Below are 18,574 nucleotides of genomic sequence, written 5' to 3' on the forward strand. Positions count from 1 at the left end.
TGTGCCCCGGGAATTCCCCTGCAGGATTGGGCCCAAGGCCCGGGACGCACCTGCCCTAGTTTCCCTACTTGTCGATACAGACCCTGGGAGCTCCCTCTGTGCGTACGCACCACACTGCTGCACCCTGGCTCAGGACAACTGGCACCGCCGTGTTGCCCGACAAAGCAGCTAAGCTGTACCCATCCCAGCACGGCTGATGTCACTTCAAGGTTGATGCCTGTTTATAGACCCTGACAGCAGCAGATGTGCTACCATGGGGCATCCTGCAAGTTCAAGCAAGCACGCATTTCCAAAACCCTTTCTGGCTGCAGAATATAGCAGGAAGCAGAAAACCTGCCCAGAAGGGGGTCAGACTCGATGATCTAATAGGTACCTTCCGACCCCAACATCTACGAAACTATGAAACCACAGGAACAGGTATTCTTCCCCTCTCATCCTGTGCTCACAAGCTCCTTATCCAGCCACGTGCATATTACAAGTCTAGGAAGATCAGCCGGTGTCTGCGGGAGACAAGCTGCAAGTGGTTTCTGGCATGAGTTCTCTTCCCAAACCACAGTCGGTTATGAGCTCAGTGCTCCCAGCTCCAGTGGGAATTCAGCTCAGTACCCCACAGGATCAAGCTCTGTAATGATTCCCTCTTCTGCTACTGTTTCTGGCCTTGCTGCTCTTTTTCCTTCTCACAGTCACATATCCCATCAGGATTAGATGAAATGTATACACCTATAGGTGGAAATTACCTTCTCCCACTGAACGGATAGCTCTGTACTAGTGTACTAGTAATTCTCATCAAAGTGACAAAGGTGCACTGGTTTTATAAAGCAGATGGTTTTGATGCTACTAGATCCGCTGTAAACTACAGTGCCTCTCAGAAGGTATTTGCACTTTTGTCTTCCAATTTTTGTTTTTTCCTACCTAAATCCACGTGAGAGAAGTTTGAACCAGCAGATACACAGGCACACATCACGCACGAATGAAATACAAGGTGCGGGGGAATAGAAAAATCAAGAGGTTATTGCACTTGCGGTTGGACTGGGAAGCTGTCTCCCATGCTGAAAAACACCTTCAAGTCTATTGAAATGGACTTGCTCCTCCTCCCCGTTTCCTACCAGGTGTGACACACAATGCAACAAAGAGATGTGAACCGTGTTTGCTGGGGTGCCTACTGTTTCAAGTAACACCTCTTATTTGAGTGGCTTTTTTTCCCTGTAATTAAGTCTCAAAGATTAGGATAATGCAGGTTCATTGTTTTGTAAAGCTGTGTGGAATTTTGGGAATTAAAACATTTTTCATCAAGATATGGCCTTTTTCTGCAAACGAAAGCTTTTTTGGGTGGGGGAAAAAAAAGCACAATTTGGTTTTTACTAAAGATCTTTTCAAAACCGTTCAGCGAAAAAGTGTCAATGAAAGATTTCACACTTTCATTTCCCCTCCCAACCCCCGCCATCCTTGACTCTCTTCTTCTCCCTGTGCTTGGCTCCTGTCATGTGGGTTAGCAGGATGCTACATCCCCCGCCATGTGGTCCAGAAGGAGCAAATTGCCACTGTAGCCCACGGAGAACGGATCTCCTCTCCTCCCTCCGAGGCTTTAAGCTCATTTAGCATTTGGGAGGCTGTTCTTGCATTGTCACAGCCCAGTCACAAGGAGAGATTCAAGATAAGCTGCTCCTGACACCACCTTTTTGTGCACAGCGCCCAGCGCAACACCGCGCGCATATGGCATGGGGCTGGGCTGCCCCACCTCAGCGCAAACACAGTACCACCAACAGGGGAGAGAAGTTTTTGCCCCTAAACTGGCAACCAATTCCAATGCTCAACAATGCCCAGATGTTACAGCAAACCATTTGACTCTGAAGACAAATGAATCAGCTGGTTTCTAAGCAAACCAAATGAAAGGGCTCTGAAAACAGTGGCTGTTTCTCTGCCTGCTTCTACTGTTGCCTCCATTATGAGAATCCCTTCTGCAAAGGCTCCTCTCCGCAGATGCTCAGTGACTCATGCATCCCCCTTGTCTTTGAGAGTCAAGCAGATGCACACGCGCTCACACTCCCCCTCACCCATCCCCGGGATGACAGTGGACTGCCCACTCCTCTGCCACCCGGGGCCACGTGGCTGCTCCATCACTGCTCCCATTGTCTGTATATTCGCTCCCTTCTTCCCCTCTGCTCTCTCCTTTGCCGCTCCTCGTCTTTTTACTTGCATTTTTTTGAGTAAACTCTTTCGGCTCGCTTTCCACCTCCACCTGCCCTGTGCCTCGCTACGAGAAATGCTAGATCCACCGAGCCCCCGGCCGAGCGCGTGTCAGCTCAGACACGAATCAAGTCCCACAGGAGATACGAAGCTAGGCCCGACACCTGCGGCCCCACCAACACGCCCCACGCCCGCGGCCGGCTGCGCTGGCGGCTAACCAAGTAGGCCAGGGTGACGCATACCCAAGAGTTCCCACCACCCTCTGTACCCGCTCTCCCCCTTGCTCTAGGGTTAGAGAGAAGCACTGAAACAGTCCCTGCTCCCATGCGGGAATCTGCTCATGTTACGTGCCACGGACACACACGTTATAACATAGGTGAAGTGCAGCCAGATAAGTCGCCCCTGGGCGCCCAGCCAGAGGCGCACCGGACAGACGGCTGCTGCGCTCGCCCGCAATACGAACGGGAGCCCGAGCTGAGAAGAAGGGCTCGCGCAACGCGAGAGCGGGGCTCGGGCCCAGGGACCCAGAGCCGGACCACGCGCCCCGCGGCCCCGCTTCTGCTCCGCTCTGCCGAGGCGGCCGGACCCCGCCCCGACGCCGCCGGGCCCCTCGCGCGGGAGCGCCCTGCCCCGCGCCGCCGGGCCCCTCGGGCGGCCCGCAGCCCCGCGGCCGGGCCCGGGCCCGGGCCCCGCACTGCAGCAGGTGCGGGATGCCGCGCACTCACCCGGGGCGCCGCAGTCGGCGCACAGCTGGTTGCCCGCTCTCTGCACCAGCTCGCGCAGCGCCTTCTTGCCCCTCTCCTTCGCCATGGGCCCGGCTCCTGCTCCTGCTCCTGCTCCTGCTCCGCGCGGGGCTGCCGCCGCAGGTGTCCGCGGCCGCCCCGCGCCAGGTGCCGCCCGGGGCTCCGCAGTCCCCGGCGCCGCCGCCGCCCCGTGGCCGAGCCGCAGCCTGCAGCCGCCCCGCCCCGCCCCGCCCCGCCCGCGGCCCCGCCCCGCCGGCGGGCGAGGGCCCGGCTTTGCGTGGCGCGGGGCGGAGGCGCCAGCCCCAGGGGCAGGCCCCGACTTTCCCAGACCCGGCGGGCCCGGGCGGCGACGGGGGCCGGCACGCTTCAGGCTGGACATCGGGAAGAACTTCGTCACCGGCCTGGCCCGGGCTGCCGGCACCTACTCCGGGCTCCTTTCAGAGACGTGTGGACGTTTCTCTTGCCGGGATCCTGCCCTGCGGCGGGGGTGGACGCGAAGATCTCCCCGGGCCCCCCAGCCCGGATGGCCGTGACATCCGTGACATGGATGCGCGATGATGCTCACCGGACTCATGTTAACGCGCCTTAGCAAAAAGCATGCCAATGTGCGCTCATCCGGCCGAGCGTTAAGCATCGCACAAAAAGCGCTCGTGTGCGGTTATGCGCAGTAGCACCCATTACGGGCATGAAGTTATTACGGTACTAACACAATGCCCGATGCACGGCGCATTAATGAATGTGTAGACGTGCCCGCTTGTATCTAGATCAGGCCTAGCCTAGGACGTTACCATCCCAGGGCAGGTTTTAGTCCACGCAGCTTTATCCTGAGCTGCCAGGGCTTTGTCTGGTTTTGTGAAGGGACCTAAGACCAGCACGTTGTTCAGGCATCCCTCAAACCCCCAAGATTGAATCTCACTCTGCAGAGACACAGAGATGGGCCTCAGTCCTTAAAAACGGCAAGGCAGTCTGGGAAGGAGTCCCACTGACTTCAGGCTAAAATTAGGGATGTGTGCAAGGTTTTTCAGGACCAGGATTCAAGTACTCCTACAGAAAACCATCTCTGCATCCAAGTCATGACCCTGATCTCCGAAGCAGGCCCATGCATAGCTTTCCTCATGTAAATAGTGCCCGAGTAGAGCTACCCAGGTGGGGCATGTTACACACCAGCATGAGTGCATTCATGGTCAGGCTTAACAGGTCTAAAATAACCCCTAAACTAGAAGATAATTTCTATAATTATCTTGCCAGTTGTAATGACACGCACAGGGTATAACTGAGCTAATTTCTGATGCTTTGATATAGTTTAGACAAGAATGCCACAGCCTTGAGCAGGGGTTGGACTAGATGGCCTTCTAGGGCCTCTTCCAGCTCTATTTTTCTCTGATTCAATGACATTAAAGCAGTGTTTCCCAGCCCTTTGATACCTGGGGATCACTTTTTTTCTGGATTAAAACTGGTCCATGGGCCTGATCCTGCCAAGTGGGGCTAGCCTGGCTAGGGCCCTACCTGGCCCATTTTTTTGCAGCACTCCCTTTGGGAATCAGTAGATTAAAGTGATCCTGGGCGAGGCTCTGTACATCACCATAACTTGCTTTTTCCATCTATGGGCTGCTGATCTCGAAACACCTGGCCATCACACTAAGCAAAGTCTATAGCTCTTACTTCCATAGGTAATCCTAGTGCTGTTGACTTGAACTGGACCAGCTGCACTATCAGGGCTCCAGCTAGTACTGCAAACAGCTGGCTTGTTCCCAATCAAATCTCCTTCCATTTACACGGATGCAAATGTGAAATAAACCTACTGCCTTCAGCAGCTTTATCCTGGACTTACACCAGCAAATTGGAGAGTAAAACTGGCTCCAAAGCAGCATCTTAGCTTCAATCCTGGGAACACTTGAACACGATTAGCTGCATCAGTCAATGCAATGCTAATACAGACACGAGCATTTGCAGGATAAGAGCCTTATATGAAATCTAAGTTGGGATGTTACATTTTCACCTGGAGACCCAGTCCCCTGGCCCAGCCTGCACCCAGCAACATCTGTTGTATGAACACTCAACTCTCCCCACTACACCTGAGATAGTGAGTCATTAAGTTCTTATAAGAAGATAAAAAAAAAAAAGAGAGATTTTGTTTTAAAATCCCTGTTTGGCTTTCCATCAAGGCTTATTGATTCTCTTAATTTTTTGTTCTCATGGTTGCTAGGCAATCCCTGTTTCCCCTTTGCACACTGTAAGCCAGGGTTGCAGAGAGAAATTTATATCTTGTAATAAAATCAAATAGTACAGGGGCTGTAGCAGAACAGAGCCGCTTAGAAAGGAGAGTGGGGGTGGGGACAGGGACCAGGACAGATCTGTCAGCAGAAACCATCATCATTTAATCAAATAATAGCTTAGAATTTGTAGCACGACCCCCGCCAATAAAAACTTCACTGTAAAAATTGCAATCCAAACTTCAAATGAGAAGAACAAACGGTGCCTGTGAAAAGAGGGGCCCAACGGAGGAAAAGAGTGGGAGGTGGAAAAGTTATAACCATGGGGACCAAAGCTGGCACCGTTTGGAAGACAGAAATATTGTCTATGGAAAATGACTGGGATAAAAAAAGATGGGGTCCGACCTCATTTACATCATGTGGCTCTATGAATGGACTCTTGATTTCACCCACTTTGCAGATTCTAGGTTAACAACGTCTATTGGCCTCAACTAGTGCCACCCGGCATGGCTCCAGGACACCAGGTCCGAGTCTGGCCTTGGGCTGCTACACGGAGTCATTCCTGGTTTGCACCTACATAAGTAAGAGCAGAAACAACTATACACGTTTGTGCATTGTGGAGGGGTGGGAAGGAATGAGCTGAGAGGCAGCGAGTTCCACCTGGCAAAATCCATCACAGCCAGGGTCCGGTCACCGACCTGCCTGTGCCACAATGACAGGACCCCTTACCAGTCAGGGAGTCCAGATGAGGCTTTGCTTTTATATGGCCAATGCCCACTGGAGTTGGTAGGAGCCTTTCAGCACACATTGGGGCACGACCAGCTAGGGGCTCATTCGTGGTCCCAGGGAAGTCACTGGCGATCCCCCACATCCGCCCTCAGCTGCACTGGAGACAGGGTCATCACCTCTGCTGCGTTATCAGACAAATGCTTTCTCCCTGCTGCTGAGTGGCATGTTCAGTCGGACTTCGTTACATGATATTAAACATGTTTAACCCAGCGAATATTTTGTGCGTCACAAAACAGTGGCCTTAGAAAGGGACGCGACTAGAAGTATCCAGGGCCTGTGGAAATGCTGCCTGGTGTGACAAGAGTTATGCTTCAGGCAAGAAACTATGGAGGTTTCATAGGAAATCTCTGTGCAGGACAGTCTTTCTGGTGACATTTTGAATATGCTTGCTACCAGGACATCAGCTTCTTCCCCCCCCTCCTTGGCATCAGCTCTTTCCTCTCTTTGGTTCCTTTCTCTTTGCCTTTGTTTTACCATGGAGAGTCCATTTACACTGTTAGGCAGTTCATTATGACAGTGTCAGCATTTTCATCTAAAAAATTCTATTTCTGGCTTTTCACTCGGCCATAAAAATTCCTTCCAAGACTGCAACTGGCAAGAGCCAAGGAGCAGTTGTTTTACAACACTGAAAAATGTATTAGCTATTGGGAACCAGGCAAAGCACAACATGTAAAATTAAGGTTTTGTAAAGGCCGAACCTGTGATGAACAGAACAGAAACCAAGAGGAAGCATTAGCTATAATATGCTGATATTTGATAACAGTAATTCAGAGAAACTAACTGAAACTCTAAGACGCCAAAAGCTGAATAATTAAATCAATGCCACTAGAACGCAAATAAAAAGGTACTAACAAATTCAAACACTAGTACCTTAGAGCACATTCACACAAGGAAGTGGTGAATATTTCTATGCACAGCCAATCCCTAACAGGAAGATCAATCATTCATGCCAACGGTAACTGTGTACTGGAGCGTTATATAAAGCAGATAGAGCACCTTCACTTTCCTGAACAATACAAGAGAGGCAGCCCAGCCCTCATGCCTGCAGCTTTACTTATCAGCACATGGGGGGAAGCAGCACCTCCAGTTTCTAAGTGAATCAATAGTAGTCACACTATGGTTTTCCTGTCAAAAATAAACTCAGCCCTGGAGGTTTTGCTCTTGAAGATATACTTGTGTATTGAGGTTTTCTATTCATGGCCATGGGCAGAGCAGACATTTGAGAAGGCTGCGTTGTAAACTTGCAAGACAAGGGGCCAGGAACTGCTATCCCGATCCCCCTCTATATCCTCAAGCAAGCTGCTTCACATCTCTGCCTCAGTGTTTACCTCTGTAGAATGGAGTCAATAACCCCTAAGTGAATTGCCCATGTCTTCAGCCTGCTGCAATAAACTCCACCGGTGCTTGCAACTGGCTGCTTCCCCCTCTGGAGGTCTGGATCCCAGGTCAGTGATTCCTACTAAATAGTCCAGGAGAAGTCACCAGAAGGAAAGCTATGGCTGCTGCTGCTTTTCCCCGTCCCTCCACCGCACACTCAGCAGGCCCTTTAAATGAATCAGCCCAGCCCAAGAGAAAGAAAGCACTATTTCCTCTGCTGCTGCTAGCCCTTTACCTCTACAGCTCAGATAACCAGCTCAGACTCAGGCTGGGGAGGTGTGAGTTTTCCTTGATTTCTCTCTTAACCTGTATTGTGTCCCTGAAATGCCCTGAAGAAGGAAGATACAAAGGTGAAGGACTGGAAGTGATTGTGTTATGCTGTGACTGTGGGTTGGAGGGGGCGGGGAAGGGGTTATCTATTTGTATTCATCTGCTCCATGTCATACACGCTATGAAAGCGTGTCATCGGTGTGTGGATCCCAGGTACTTACCATAAAGAGCTGGGGGTGGGTGATGTGAAATACCACTGGGGCCAGTCTCTTGGCTGGTATAAACTGGCACGGCTCCATTTCAATTGGCACTCACTTAAAGGGAGCTGTGGAAGGTCCGATTCAAGCCCACGTCACCTGCTGTGGCTACACGTTGGCACTTCCTAGCGCTCCCCTGGAGACGGTGTGTGGCCATGATGTGCATGGTATGAAAGCACCATAAGAAATGTCGGGTGTAGTGCTTTTCCAGAGAGGGCCTGTAAAAGTGACAGGCAGAGAAAAGCCCAAGCAGAGCCAGCTGGAAAAGGGCAACAGTCTGTTCTCTACTTTTTTTCTTTTCTTTTTTCTTTATGAAAAGAGTTGCTCTACCAGAGCTTCCTTTCTCAGATCCTGATGGCAAGTTAATTTGGATATCGTTAGAAAGGCTCTATAAAGTGCCCACTATACCAGAAGCTATAGGACCAGAAAGCTTTGCTGTACACTTATTGTCTAAATCAGCAAAAATTAACTAAGCATAATTATTTCTAGCAACAATGGAACAGCATTGTTCCATAGCCATATTGCAATGTGAAAACACCACCAGGAGAAGCTGCAGACAAACCACTCTTGGGCTCAAATAACCTGTGTATAGCAGCCTATATGAAAGCAATCCAAGCCAGCCTTGAAAATGGCATAAAAGAAACAAAGAAAGCAGCCATTTTCAGAGGTGTTTTACTAGATTGGTCAGTGGCTTGGGTAACTTCTGCAACAGCATTTCAAGCAAGTCAAGCAGGCCAGAATAGAAGCTCCCAGCCAGCCTAAGTGATTACTGCACGAGTGGGCTTAATACACCAGTCAGCCCACATTGTTAGTACAGCAAGAGTGATTTACCCTGCCAAGCAGCCCAGCTATTAGCGCTAGAGTGATTTAAAATACTAGCCAGGTCAGGTTTCAATAAACAACCATCATTTATGCAAGCGTGAAGGCAGCCCAAACGAAGCCATCCATCCAGATCTCTCTTTGCTGGAAATTATCCCATGACCTGTGCATTGTTACCCCCAAACTGACTGCAATATTTGAGAATCAAGGCAGAGGGTTCCCTGAAACAGCTGGTTCCTCCCACTCCGATCCCTCCTGAGGAGGAATCCTCCCACCTCTCATTTCCGTGGTGTTATTCTTCTCACTCTCCAGCTGAAGCCATGCCAGCGACTGCATTACCAGGCCCTGCCAGCTCGGGAAGGGAAGGGCTGAGCTCAGCTGTGTGCACACCACTTGGTAAGACGGGTGCTATCCAAGGTCCCCAGAACCACTAGGTGCTCTCCTGCACACAGACCACCTGGGATCAGGATGGATGTACAGGCACAACAGCAATGGGCCTGGGATAAATGCCCATTGAGATGAGACAGATCGAGGCACGTTGAATTGCTAAACATGGCACAAGAGAAATACACAACCACACATTGATGCTGCCTCTGCCCTCTTGTACATGCACGCATGTGCGCTATGTATACGGTGAACTCCAGGGAATGTGCCTCCTGTCGGCGGCTAGGACACGGTAAGGCGTGGGGAACTGAAAGGGTGACTGCACCTTCCTCTACCATTCACTCAGCCGTCTATGGAAACCGAACTCCTAAGTCAAAGCCAAGGATCAGCCAGGAGAGCGTCTCCAAAAGGGGCTTCTGGTAAAGCAGGTAAAGGAAAGCAATCGGGCTGAACCCACCCTGTTAAGCTGATTGACATTTCCTGTGCATGTTTATTAAGGACAGCTTCATCCTTCTTCACTAATGATGTTCGCTTCCTGTTCGGTTCAGCATACTGCATTATTAATAGTTTTGTCAGCGCTGCTGCTGCATAATGCAGAATGCAAGGACAAAATCCTGCCCCTGATAACTCGTGCACCAGCCACGCATCAACCCTGCCTGTGAACAGGAAGGACTGGACACACGGCAGCCCTGAACGATGGCCGTGGCAAGCCAAGGTGTTGACCCCCTATGCTGGCCCCTCCAAACCCTGTTTCCCTAAGCAGAACTGCCTTGATTCTGCCGTGACCAGAGCCCTGTGTGCTTGCAGGGCTAGGGCAGGATTGGCCCCTAGCACATAGCATCCTTCCAAGTCAGCAGGCAGTCAGAGTCCAGGATTTTGCCCAAAGCGTAGTCAGGGAGGCTTTTCTGATGGGCTTGTTTTTATGCCATGTCCCACATGACAGGATGCAGGAAGGGGCAGCGATGCCAGAGCCTGCTATAACCTTGAAGACAAAGGCTGCTTGCAGATGTTAAAAAAAAAACCCTTGCCTCCTCTCCCCCAAAAAACACTTTACTGGAAGCAGCAGCATGTTAATTGGACCCGGCTCCAGAGTATCTGTAAAAATCAGGTGCTTTAGTGGGGCCTTTAGGAGCTTTTAGCTAAAGCTTATTTAATCGCTTATTAGAAAAAAGCACCAAAGAAGTCCCACTAAAATATCCAATCTTTACAGACATCAGGTGAGCTGGGTCCAAGGCACTGCCTCTTCTGGGCATATGCAGGGCTTGGCGCACCAAGTTTAAAGTGCCTTTTTTTTTCAATGTCTGCAAGCAGCCAAAAAGCCTGGGGAATTTTAATTGAGCCACCCAACCTCGATCTCCCAGAACATTTACAGCTGTGCAACTGACTTCTAGCACGGTCCCCTGGACTGACACAGGCCTAAGTGAGATCAGAAGTAGACACGGGATTAAAGTGGATTACAAGGCACCAGGACTCCCCAGGCCAGCTCCTGAACTGTTGCTCCTTTCTTTTAACAAAGGTACATGGGCTCCCAGAGGCAGCGGGGAACCTGTCCACCCTCTGTGCGTTGTTAGATCAGAGGCAAAAATTGATGTGCCTGAATTGGTGCAGTTAAGTCCACAGACTCACCTCACTGATGACTACTGACTAATACAGCATTTTCTGTGCCCGGGCCTGTGCCCATGCTGGGGCTAAGCAGCAAAGAGTTGTGCTAGGGCTGGGCAACTTCCAGCTGTGCCCTCACCACTGTTGCTTCTTCCTCCTACCTCCTATCCTCCCCCTGGGTGCAGTGTGGATGCAGCTTCCAGACACTGGAGAGTTGTGCCAGGGAGCAGTTGCATCCATGCTACTGCCTCTTCCCCATCCCCGTTTCCAGCTGTGGTGCAGATGTGACTACAGTGAGGGCAGCTTCTGGCTGCCTGACCCCAACAAAGCTCCCCACCTGGAAGCTGTGCCTCATTCCAGCTGGGGAACAGGGGGCTGGGGGAAGTAGCAGCAACATGGGCACAGATCCCAGCTGTCTGATCCTGGCACGGGCACAGGCAAAGACCCCCCGCTGATGTGCTGTAGAAGCCACCTGCCCGTGACAGACTGGACTTGCATTGTTCCAGCCCACTGACAGAGATGGATAAACTGCAGTGGCAAGAGGTCAAGGTCACACAGCAAGACAATTCAGGTGAGATCAGGGCAGGACTCACATTCCATAAATCTCTCCTATGTACAAATCAAGTGTTCTGGCTAGTTCCATTCTCATCACAATGATTTTCCTGGAGCAAGGCAGGGTCCTCAGGATAAGAGTTTGATTGGCCTGGGACCCCTGGGAGGTTCACAGGAACACAAGTAACCAGCAGAACATCTGGATTTATCATGCAAGTGACCCCAGATAGAAAACCGCCCCCCCCCAGACTGCAGACATGGAGAGATTCTGATTACCCAGGACTTACATGAATAGCTTGATTTTCATTACTGCACCCAAAGGCTTACATGGAGCATTATTCCCAAACACAGAGTCCCTTCTCCTGCCTGGCTCTCTCTTTAACACCAGCTGCCTTTCATTTAGCCCAGCAGTTTGAATTTTGAATATGAACCTTATTAAACGAGTATTAGCATTTCTACAGCTTCCTCCAACAGCGTTCCACTAGGTGGTGCCTTACTACAGCTTTTGTGGGTGAGCTGAAGGTGGCAGAAGGTAGAGGCCCCGGTACATTAAGACTTACATGGAAGTGAAAGCCTGGGGATTCGCCTTGGTTCTCATGCCATGGAAGGCACAATGGGTCATTAACTCCAACCAACTGCAACAGGAAACTAACCCTGAGAAACAACCACCCGTCCACTCAACCCAGCAGTTGCAGAACGTACGCTCAATTAAGCATGCAGCCCAGAGACAGTCTCCTCCTCGGTGCTTGTGTGCTGGTAAAACAACAGGAGAATAAACCACTTGCTCATATGCTGGCTTTGATTTGTATGCTGCAGTCATCTCAAAGTAACTCTGGGAGGCACGAGTCCCCAAAAGCTGATGTAAAAGGTTTTGCCGGGGTGAAGTACAACCTGGATTGTTCCCTCTTCATCCGCAGAAATGAAATAATTCCAGATTTCACCTGCAGGATTCCTCTCTGTTTACTCCACAGCAAGAGAGGCCTTTCTCTGGAGGCACTGGCCGACCCCAGGCATCTACCCAAGCTCGGAGCTGCAGAAGGGCTGGGTGTTGTAGGACAACTTCCTCTGGACAAGGCTGCCCTGGGACCCATCTTCTGGACTGGGCAGCAGCACAGATTTGGTCTCCTTTTCCAGCCAGTCTCCACAGAGCTAGACAAGATGCACCTCTCACCTTCTGTCCACCCTTCCTCACCCACACAGCCCTCCACATAGTCCTAAGATGGAAGGGGACCCAGTTGTGGAGCTTACTGTCCTTTCTGTGAAGGTAGCACAAGACCACGGGCAAACTGGAGAATGTCGGCAGGATGCCTTGGTGTCAGCTGGGACTGTTCAAAAGCCTGGGTTGAAGATTTTGCTGTGGAGCTGTAGCTGCTTCTTCATTTGGTGCTGAGGGACCATCATGCTGTGCCCACCCATCTCAGGGGTGCTCAACCAGACCTAGCTCCTGGTGCCTCATTATTCTGCCCGTGGGCAGCCCTGCAGGCCACTAGATCAGACACGCAAGGTGGTGTAGGACCCGATCCTAGCACGTGGGACTGGGTGGAGGTGGTACGGGGCCCAGGAACCTCATCCAGGCACTCAGGCCCAAGCCAGGGTGATTCCAGCAGCTGGAAGTGGTGCAGGACCCCAGGGTCTCATCAGGCTCAGGGACCAGCCCTGTGCTACTCATTTGGCCCATAGGGCTAAAAGGTTGAGCACCAACAGTAGAGTCATTCCTTGCCATAAGGGGGCCCCCTAGCCAAGGCAACAGCAGTTTTTCTGCAAAACAAAAGGAATCCACTGCAGACGTACCTGTGGTGCACAGGGAGCTGCTTTCTCAGGTGCTCTATGCAGCTATGTAAACTCCTTTCGGTCTGTAGCTGGCAAGGGATTCAGGCTTCAAAGATTATAAATCAAAGAAAGGCTCCAGTCACCTCTCTTTGAACAACATGCATGTCATGTGAGAAGCTGAAATTAAGCACCATTTTATCATTCCAGCTTATCAGCTGAAATTCAACCATCCAGGACTTTCATAATGTTATTTCTCTGGCTCTCTAACTTCCAGAGTTACGGAAGCAGCATCTGATATGTGGCTTTTCTAATGCAATTAAACTGTGGAATAACTCTTTCTCCAATTAGTATGCAGGATAAGATCTAGCAGACTAAACCAACTTCTAACAAGAAAGGTCTGGATTCTTCCACCACTGGTGGGTTCTTTTCTGGCCTCAGGGAGACTCTCTTCACCTTATAATATTGAGGGAGCAAGGAAGCATGAAATTTGATTTCTTTCTTGTGATGATACTGGAGATTATTAAAATATTTTCACTCACAGTATTATTCTGAAAAATCTCTTGTTCAGTGGTTTAATATAAAATGCTTTAATATCTGTTCCAGTAATAAAATCTCTGCTTTCTTTTCTATAAATGTATTAATCTGACTAAAGGGTGTGATTTAAACGGTGGAAGGAAGTGGAAATAAAATGTAGCAGCAAGTGAACAGTCACTTGTTGAAGAAAGACCCCTTTGGATTATTTATAGTCTGTTCAAAACCAATCAGGGACACTGGTTGGGTTTTTGTTTTGTTTTTTTTACCCCAGCACTATCCATCATCATAAATGTATTGTAAGGATGTAAACAGACCTGGGGGCATCTGAAAAGGGCAGAAGCAGCAAATAAATGTACAGTGGAAGAAGAAGTAGAGAGAGTCCAGAAACAGGGGTATGGAAACAAGGACTAAGAGTGGGAGAAACAGAAGGTGACAGAAGTATCAAATACAGCATGCGAACTGTAAAGAAAAAAATCAAGAAACTAAAGTACGTGAATATTGGTTTAACAACAACAGTCTGAGTACCCCACAGAGAGCAAATGTACAACTCGCCTAAGAAAATGACAATAATTTCTGGCATTCGAGTGAAAGTGCAAGGGAAAAAGACTGCACGACTGGGCCCCGGGTGGTCTCTACCTCCACAGTAAGAGAAGAGAAATCCTAGAGACTAAAACAATAATGTGTGCACCAAAGCCAGACGTAGAAGTATTATATTTCCAACTGATTTGTACATAGGTGTCGTAAGCCTCTTCTTAAAATCTGCGCTGTGCTCAACTGTAAAGACAAACTGCATTTTGAGTTTTAAACAACAACATTAATTTTATTGTTCATGTTTTACTGTTCAGTTACAGAGAGCTAAGGAAGGGAAGAACAAATGTATTTGTAATCTATGGAAATAAAGACATCTCATTTTTTCATCTTGTAACATAATTATCCCAGAAAACTGACCTCACCTTGTGTGCACAGAGGAGTTATTATTATTCCAAAAATTTACTCCTCTTTAACTGAGAAAGGACAAATACTTTAGTGCCAATTGTTTTCCCAATGCAAATTCATTCTTATGGCTCTTTAAGATGATGTCAATCAATTAGTCACATGTTTCTTGAGAAAGCTAATCAAAGGAGATAATAATAGCAATTTGCTTCTTTCACAAATCTTACTTTGGAGTGGAAAGCTTCAGAGTTTTTTTCTTTGCTTCAGAGAGTATTTTGTAAATGTACAATATGTACTATGATAATTACAATTTCCATAAGAGGAGGCGAGAGTTGTTTTTTTGTCTTCACTGTAACTTCTGATGCTGTCCTTCTGGTTTCTCATCTATTAGGTCTTTAAATCCTAGTTTTTCCAGTGGTTCTTTAGCCATAAGTTGCCTAAATAAAAATATAAAGTGGAAAATGTGCTCCATGACTAACTTGGCAATATCAATTTCTAATTCAGAGGTAATACAACTTAGCAGTAATTGCTTTAAAAGGACCTAATGCTGCCAGCAAAACAGTGATGATAATCATGCATCTGTCTCCACCTCTCTCAGACAAATTATCAAAACTTTAAAGGCATCAGGTCAGGAACTGTAATGTCTAGAAAGCGCTTGTTATTCTGCCTATATTCTTTCAGTTAAGTGTGATCAGCAGGGATCTGGGTTTTCCATTTCCCATGGAAAAAGAGAGAAAACCGCAGATTCCCTGCTGTTGCAAACAGCTCTGCAGGCTGGTTGAGCTCCAGCCTGCAAGAGCTGTTTGCAAACAGGGTGGGAAACCCCCAGCCCTGCCTGGAGGGGGAGGGCTCCCACTCAGCCACAGCTCCCCTCGGCTCAGCTCAGCTTCACTTTTCTCCTGGAGCCTGAGGTAAGTGGGGCTTGCAGGTCATAGCTGGGGTGGGCATCAGCAGGGCTGGGGAAGCCAGGTGCTGGCCCTGGCCCCAACCAAGCAGGCAGTAGCAGTGGGGGAGCCAGCTCCATGATGCTTCTGTGGCAGCTGCCTGCTGTTGGGGGCAGGGAGCTGCAGACTTGGCTGTGTTCCCATAGCCCTGGCAGCTGGAGGCCCCCCTCTAGCAGGGCTGGGGGGAAGGGCTGTGGGTGGGAGGTAAGAGAGGCATGAGTAGGGCAGAGGGGCTGTTATGGGGGCAGTGAGGGTCACCAACAGTACTGCGGCAGTGAGGGGCAGCAGCAGCAGGGATGGGGGAGGCATTGGGGGCAGCGAAGGGCACCAGCAGGGTGGGGGGGTGGGCTCTGGGGGCTGTGAGAGGCACTAGCAGTGTTGGGGGAGGCATTGGGGGGGCTGAGGGGCACCAGCAGGGCTAGGGGGTGCTGCAGGGGGCTTTTAATTTTAATAATGGATTTGGGTGGTTTTGTCAGAGAATTTGCAATTTTTTTATCAGGGAAAACCAGGATCCCTGGTGATCAGCATCCCATATCACAATAGGTTATCCAGGAACTGAGCTGAGACTTGAATATCCACAATAAATATTCTATCAATTTCTACACCTGGTTTTATGAAGATTTCTGTGAGTACAATGCTGAACTTATGAAAAAAAGACTGCAACGTAATTAACGTGCTGTTTCACTGTAAGTGGGAAAATTATGCAAATGCCCCTTTAAAAAAAAGTTGCAACTCCTCTTTTTCCACTTGCCCTCAGGAACAAGTTAATTTAAATAGAAGCCTAACATGGCTAGAGTCCATGGAAAGGACAAGAGATTTTGAAGCATCTGAGGAAATTAGTTTGCAATTAAATGCACTTTCCCCATTCAGCTACATACATAATTCACTTTGCTGTGTAACACCCCACTAGTCCCATATAACAAAACACAGGTTATATGCATTTTGGTTAAGTGCACAGAATCTCATCTACCTGCTCCTGCTTTTATTTTGTAACAACATGTACTGTTTACTGCACCAGAAACAAAGAGAACCAGCTGTCAGATGACTGTTATTAGCAGCCTTGAAAATGATGGGAGCATAATCAGTGTTGGGGTTACTAATACCAAAGCAACAATAGCACTGTTAACAGCACTCCTTAAATATGCACATAGTGCTCTGGGTGCTGTGGGATTAGCAGCCCTGAAATTAACTCCTCCTTTTCAAGGCTTTCTAATAGCGGCCCAGAAACAAAGCCCAGAAAATGAGAACTAGTCGGCTTTGTGGGGGGTTACCGATATCACAGCACGGATAATGCTTTGCAGCTAAGGAGTGTCGCTGACTTCACGTGTGGATGAGCGCATACTCTGAGCAAGTCCTCAGCCCTCTCTCTCACTCCCAAAGCCATGACCTTGAAAAGACTACGCTGCACATTTCTGCACTGGCCAGAGAGCACTGCAAGCACGGTTGGCCCCTGCCAGCTAACAGGACTCACTACTTCACTCCCGTTTTCACTGATAGCTTTGCCCCCCTCTAACTTTTGCCCCACTCTTATGACCGGTCCTGAGCTCCCCAAGCACCAAGAGGCAACCACTTTCAAAAGCAGATGTGGGCTCATTTCATGGATAAGCAGAGAGCTAGGAAGCCAGGCTCCAGGCAGGGCCAAGTCTGCACCTCAGACCAGCGGTTCCCAATCTGTGGCGTGTGTACCGCCAGTGGTACACAGATAACCTGTCAGTGGTATGTGGTGGCATGAAAAATTTGCTGGTGGTACTTCAGATTGTACCGTTTTAAATGGGTGGCGGTGCTTAAGATCATTGGCAATGCGTAGGGGGTGCACATGCACCCCGTGGAAACGCCAGCCCCGAAACCAGATGTGCTGGCAGAAGCGCACTTCTGTTTTCACCACTGATGATTTTGGGTTTGGCGATCAGCTGCTGGGGGACCCTCCAGACTCGGGAGGTGCCACCTGCCCATGCTTGAGGTTGCACCGTTTTAAATTGGTGGCGGTACAGGCAGCCCTCGACTTACAACATGGTTTTCAGGAGCCAACTGTGCTGTAAGTCTGAGGATTGCCTGTACTTGAGGCTGCACCATTTTAAGTGGGGGTGTGCAATCTGGCAGCATTTGGGAACTGCTGCCTTCGGGGCTAAGGCCGTGTACACGCATTGAAGTCATCCAGAACGACTCCCCCACGTTCGTTTTCCTGGGAGAAAAACCGGCCTGCTCCGAAGTTCGGGGCGAGAAGCAAAGAGCCCAGAGTGTGGGGCGCTGCGTGCGCCGGGCCGGCACAGCTGCGGAGGCTTTGGTTTGGCTTGGCTTGTTCTCAAGCGAGCGTGGGCATGATGATCAGGGCCGACCCTGTGGACGTGCTACACACTTCCAGGCACTCGCAGGGTGCAAGGAGCCACCAGCACAACACGCTTCCAGGCGCTTCACACTCCCTGCCCGCAGGAAGGGCAGTTTTCACCTGCGCTGGACACCCACGCCCAGCTCGGCCGTCCCGCCTTACCCCTGTCACAGACAGCCCCTGCAACATGCAGTGCCCCGCCCCGCCACTCGCCTGTCCATGCGGCACTGCAGGTAGGCCTTGGCCTGGGGGCGGCACGGCGCGCTCTGGAAGTCGGCCCGGCGCAGGCAGCGCATGAAGGCCTCGTGGGCGGCGCCGCACTCGCCTGCGGGGACACGCAGCGCTCAGCCCCGCCCGCCCCGTCCCAGGGGGCGCCACCGGCCCGGCCCCGCCCCGCCCCGCCCCGCCCCGCCCCGCACCCAGGTGGTCGAGCGGGAAGGCGCCCTTGTCCGGCGGCCGCGCCTGGAAGCTCTTGTTGCTGAAGTTCATAGCGGTCGACATGGTGGCGCCGCCGCCGGGCGCTCCTCTTCCGGGAGCGGCGCCGCGCAGGGGGAGCGGCCGAGCGCCGAGCAGCCGCGCCAGGCCAGGCCAGGCCAGAGCCGCCGAGCGCCGAGCGCCGCCGGGCCACGTGACCGCCACCCGCCAGGGCCCCCGCGGGCGCCCCGCGCCGTTGCTGTGACAACCCCGCTTCCCTCCCCTCATTGCCTCCCCTGGCAGGGACGTCATTGCCCCACTAGCAATGATATCACTGCCGTGTCAGCAATGACATCAGTGCAATGACGTCAGCACTCTGCTGCAGCATCAGCGATGACATCAGTGAAATGGTGGCAGCGCTCCGCTGCAGCGGCAGCAATGACGTCACTGTGATGACATC

The 18,574-nt window shown here is 50.6% G+C and overlaps 2 protein-coding genes across 2 annotated transcripts in view; both read right to left on the bottom strand.

The window, feature by feature from the left end:
* The window catches only part of ADAP1 (ArfGAP with dual PH domains 1), a 109,977-nt gene extending 106,862 nt beyond the window's left edge, over positions 1 to 3,115 (bottom strand). The window contains exon 1 of the mRNA XM_090023812.1: positions 2,913 to 3,115. Within this exon, the coding sequence (XP_089879938.1) occupies positions 2,913 to 2,997 (85 nt within the window). The 5' untranslated portion in view covers positions 2,998 to 3,115. The remainder of the gene's footprint in view (positions 1 to 2,912) is intronic.
* An 11,174-nt stretch (positions 3,116 to 14,289) lies between these two features.
* Positions 14,290 to 18,363, bottom strand: COX19 (cytochrome c oxidase assembly factor COX19). The gene is made up of 3 exons (XM_090023678.1): positions 18,120 to 18,363; positions 17,914 to 18,025; positions 14,290 to 14,867 (listed from the first exon to the last, which is right to left on the bottom strand). Exons 1-3 carry the CDS (start codon positions 18,199 to 18,201, stop codon positions 14,777 to 14,779), a joined length of 285 nt encoding a protein of 94 aa, XP_089879804.1. The 5' UTR covers positions 18,202 to 18,363; the 3' UTR covers positions 14,290 to 14,776.
* Between the last annotated feature and the right edge of the window lie 211 nt (positions 18,364 to 18,574).

The sequence above is a fragment of the Crocodylus siamensis genome, chromosome 12 (genome assembly GCF_052110815.1).
Source record: "Crocodylus siamensis isolate JL-2025a chromosome 12, ASM5211081v1, whole genome shotgun sequence".
NCBI classification, from domain to species: Eukaryota; Metazoa; Chordata; order Crocodylia; family Crocodylidae; genus Crocodylus; species Crocodylus siamensis.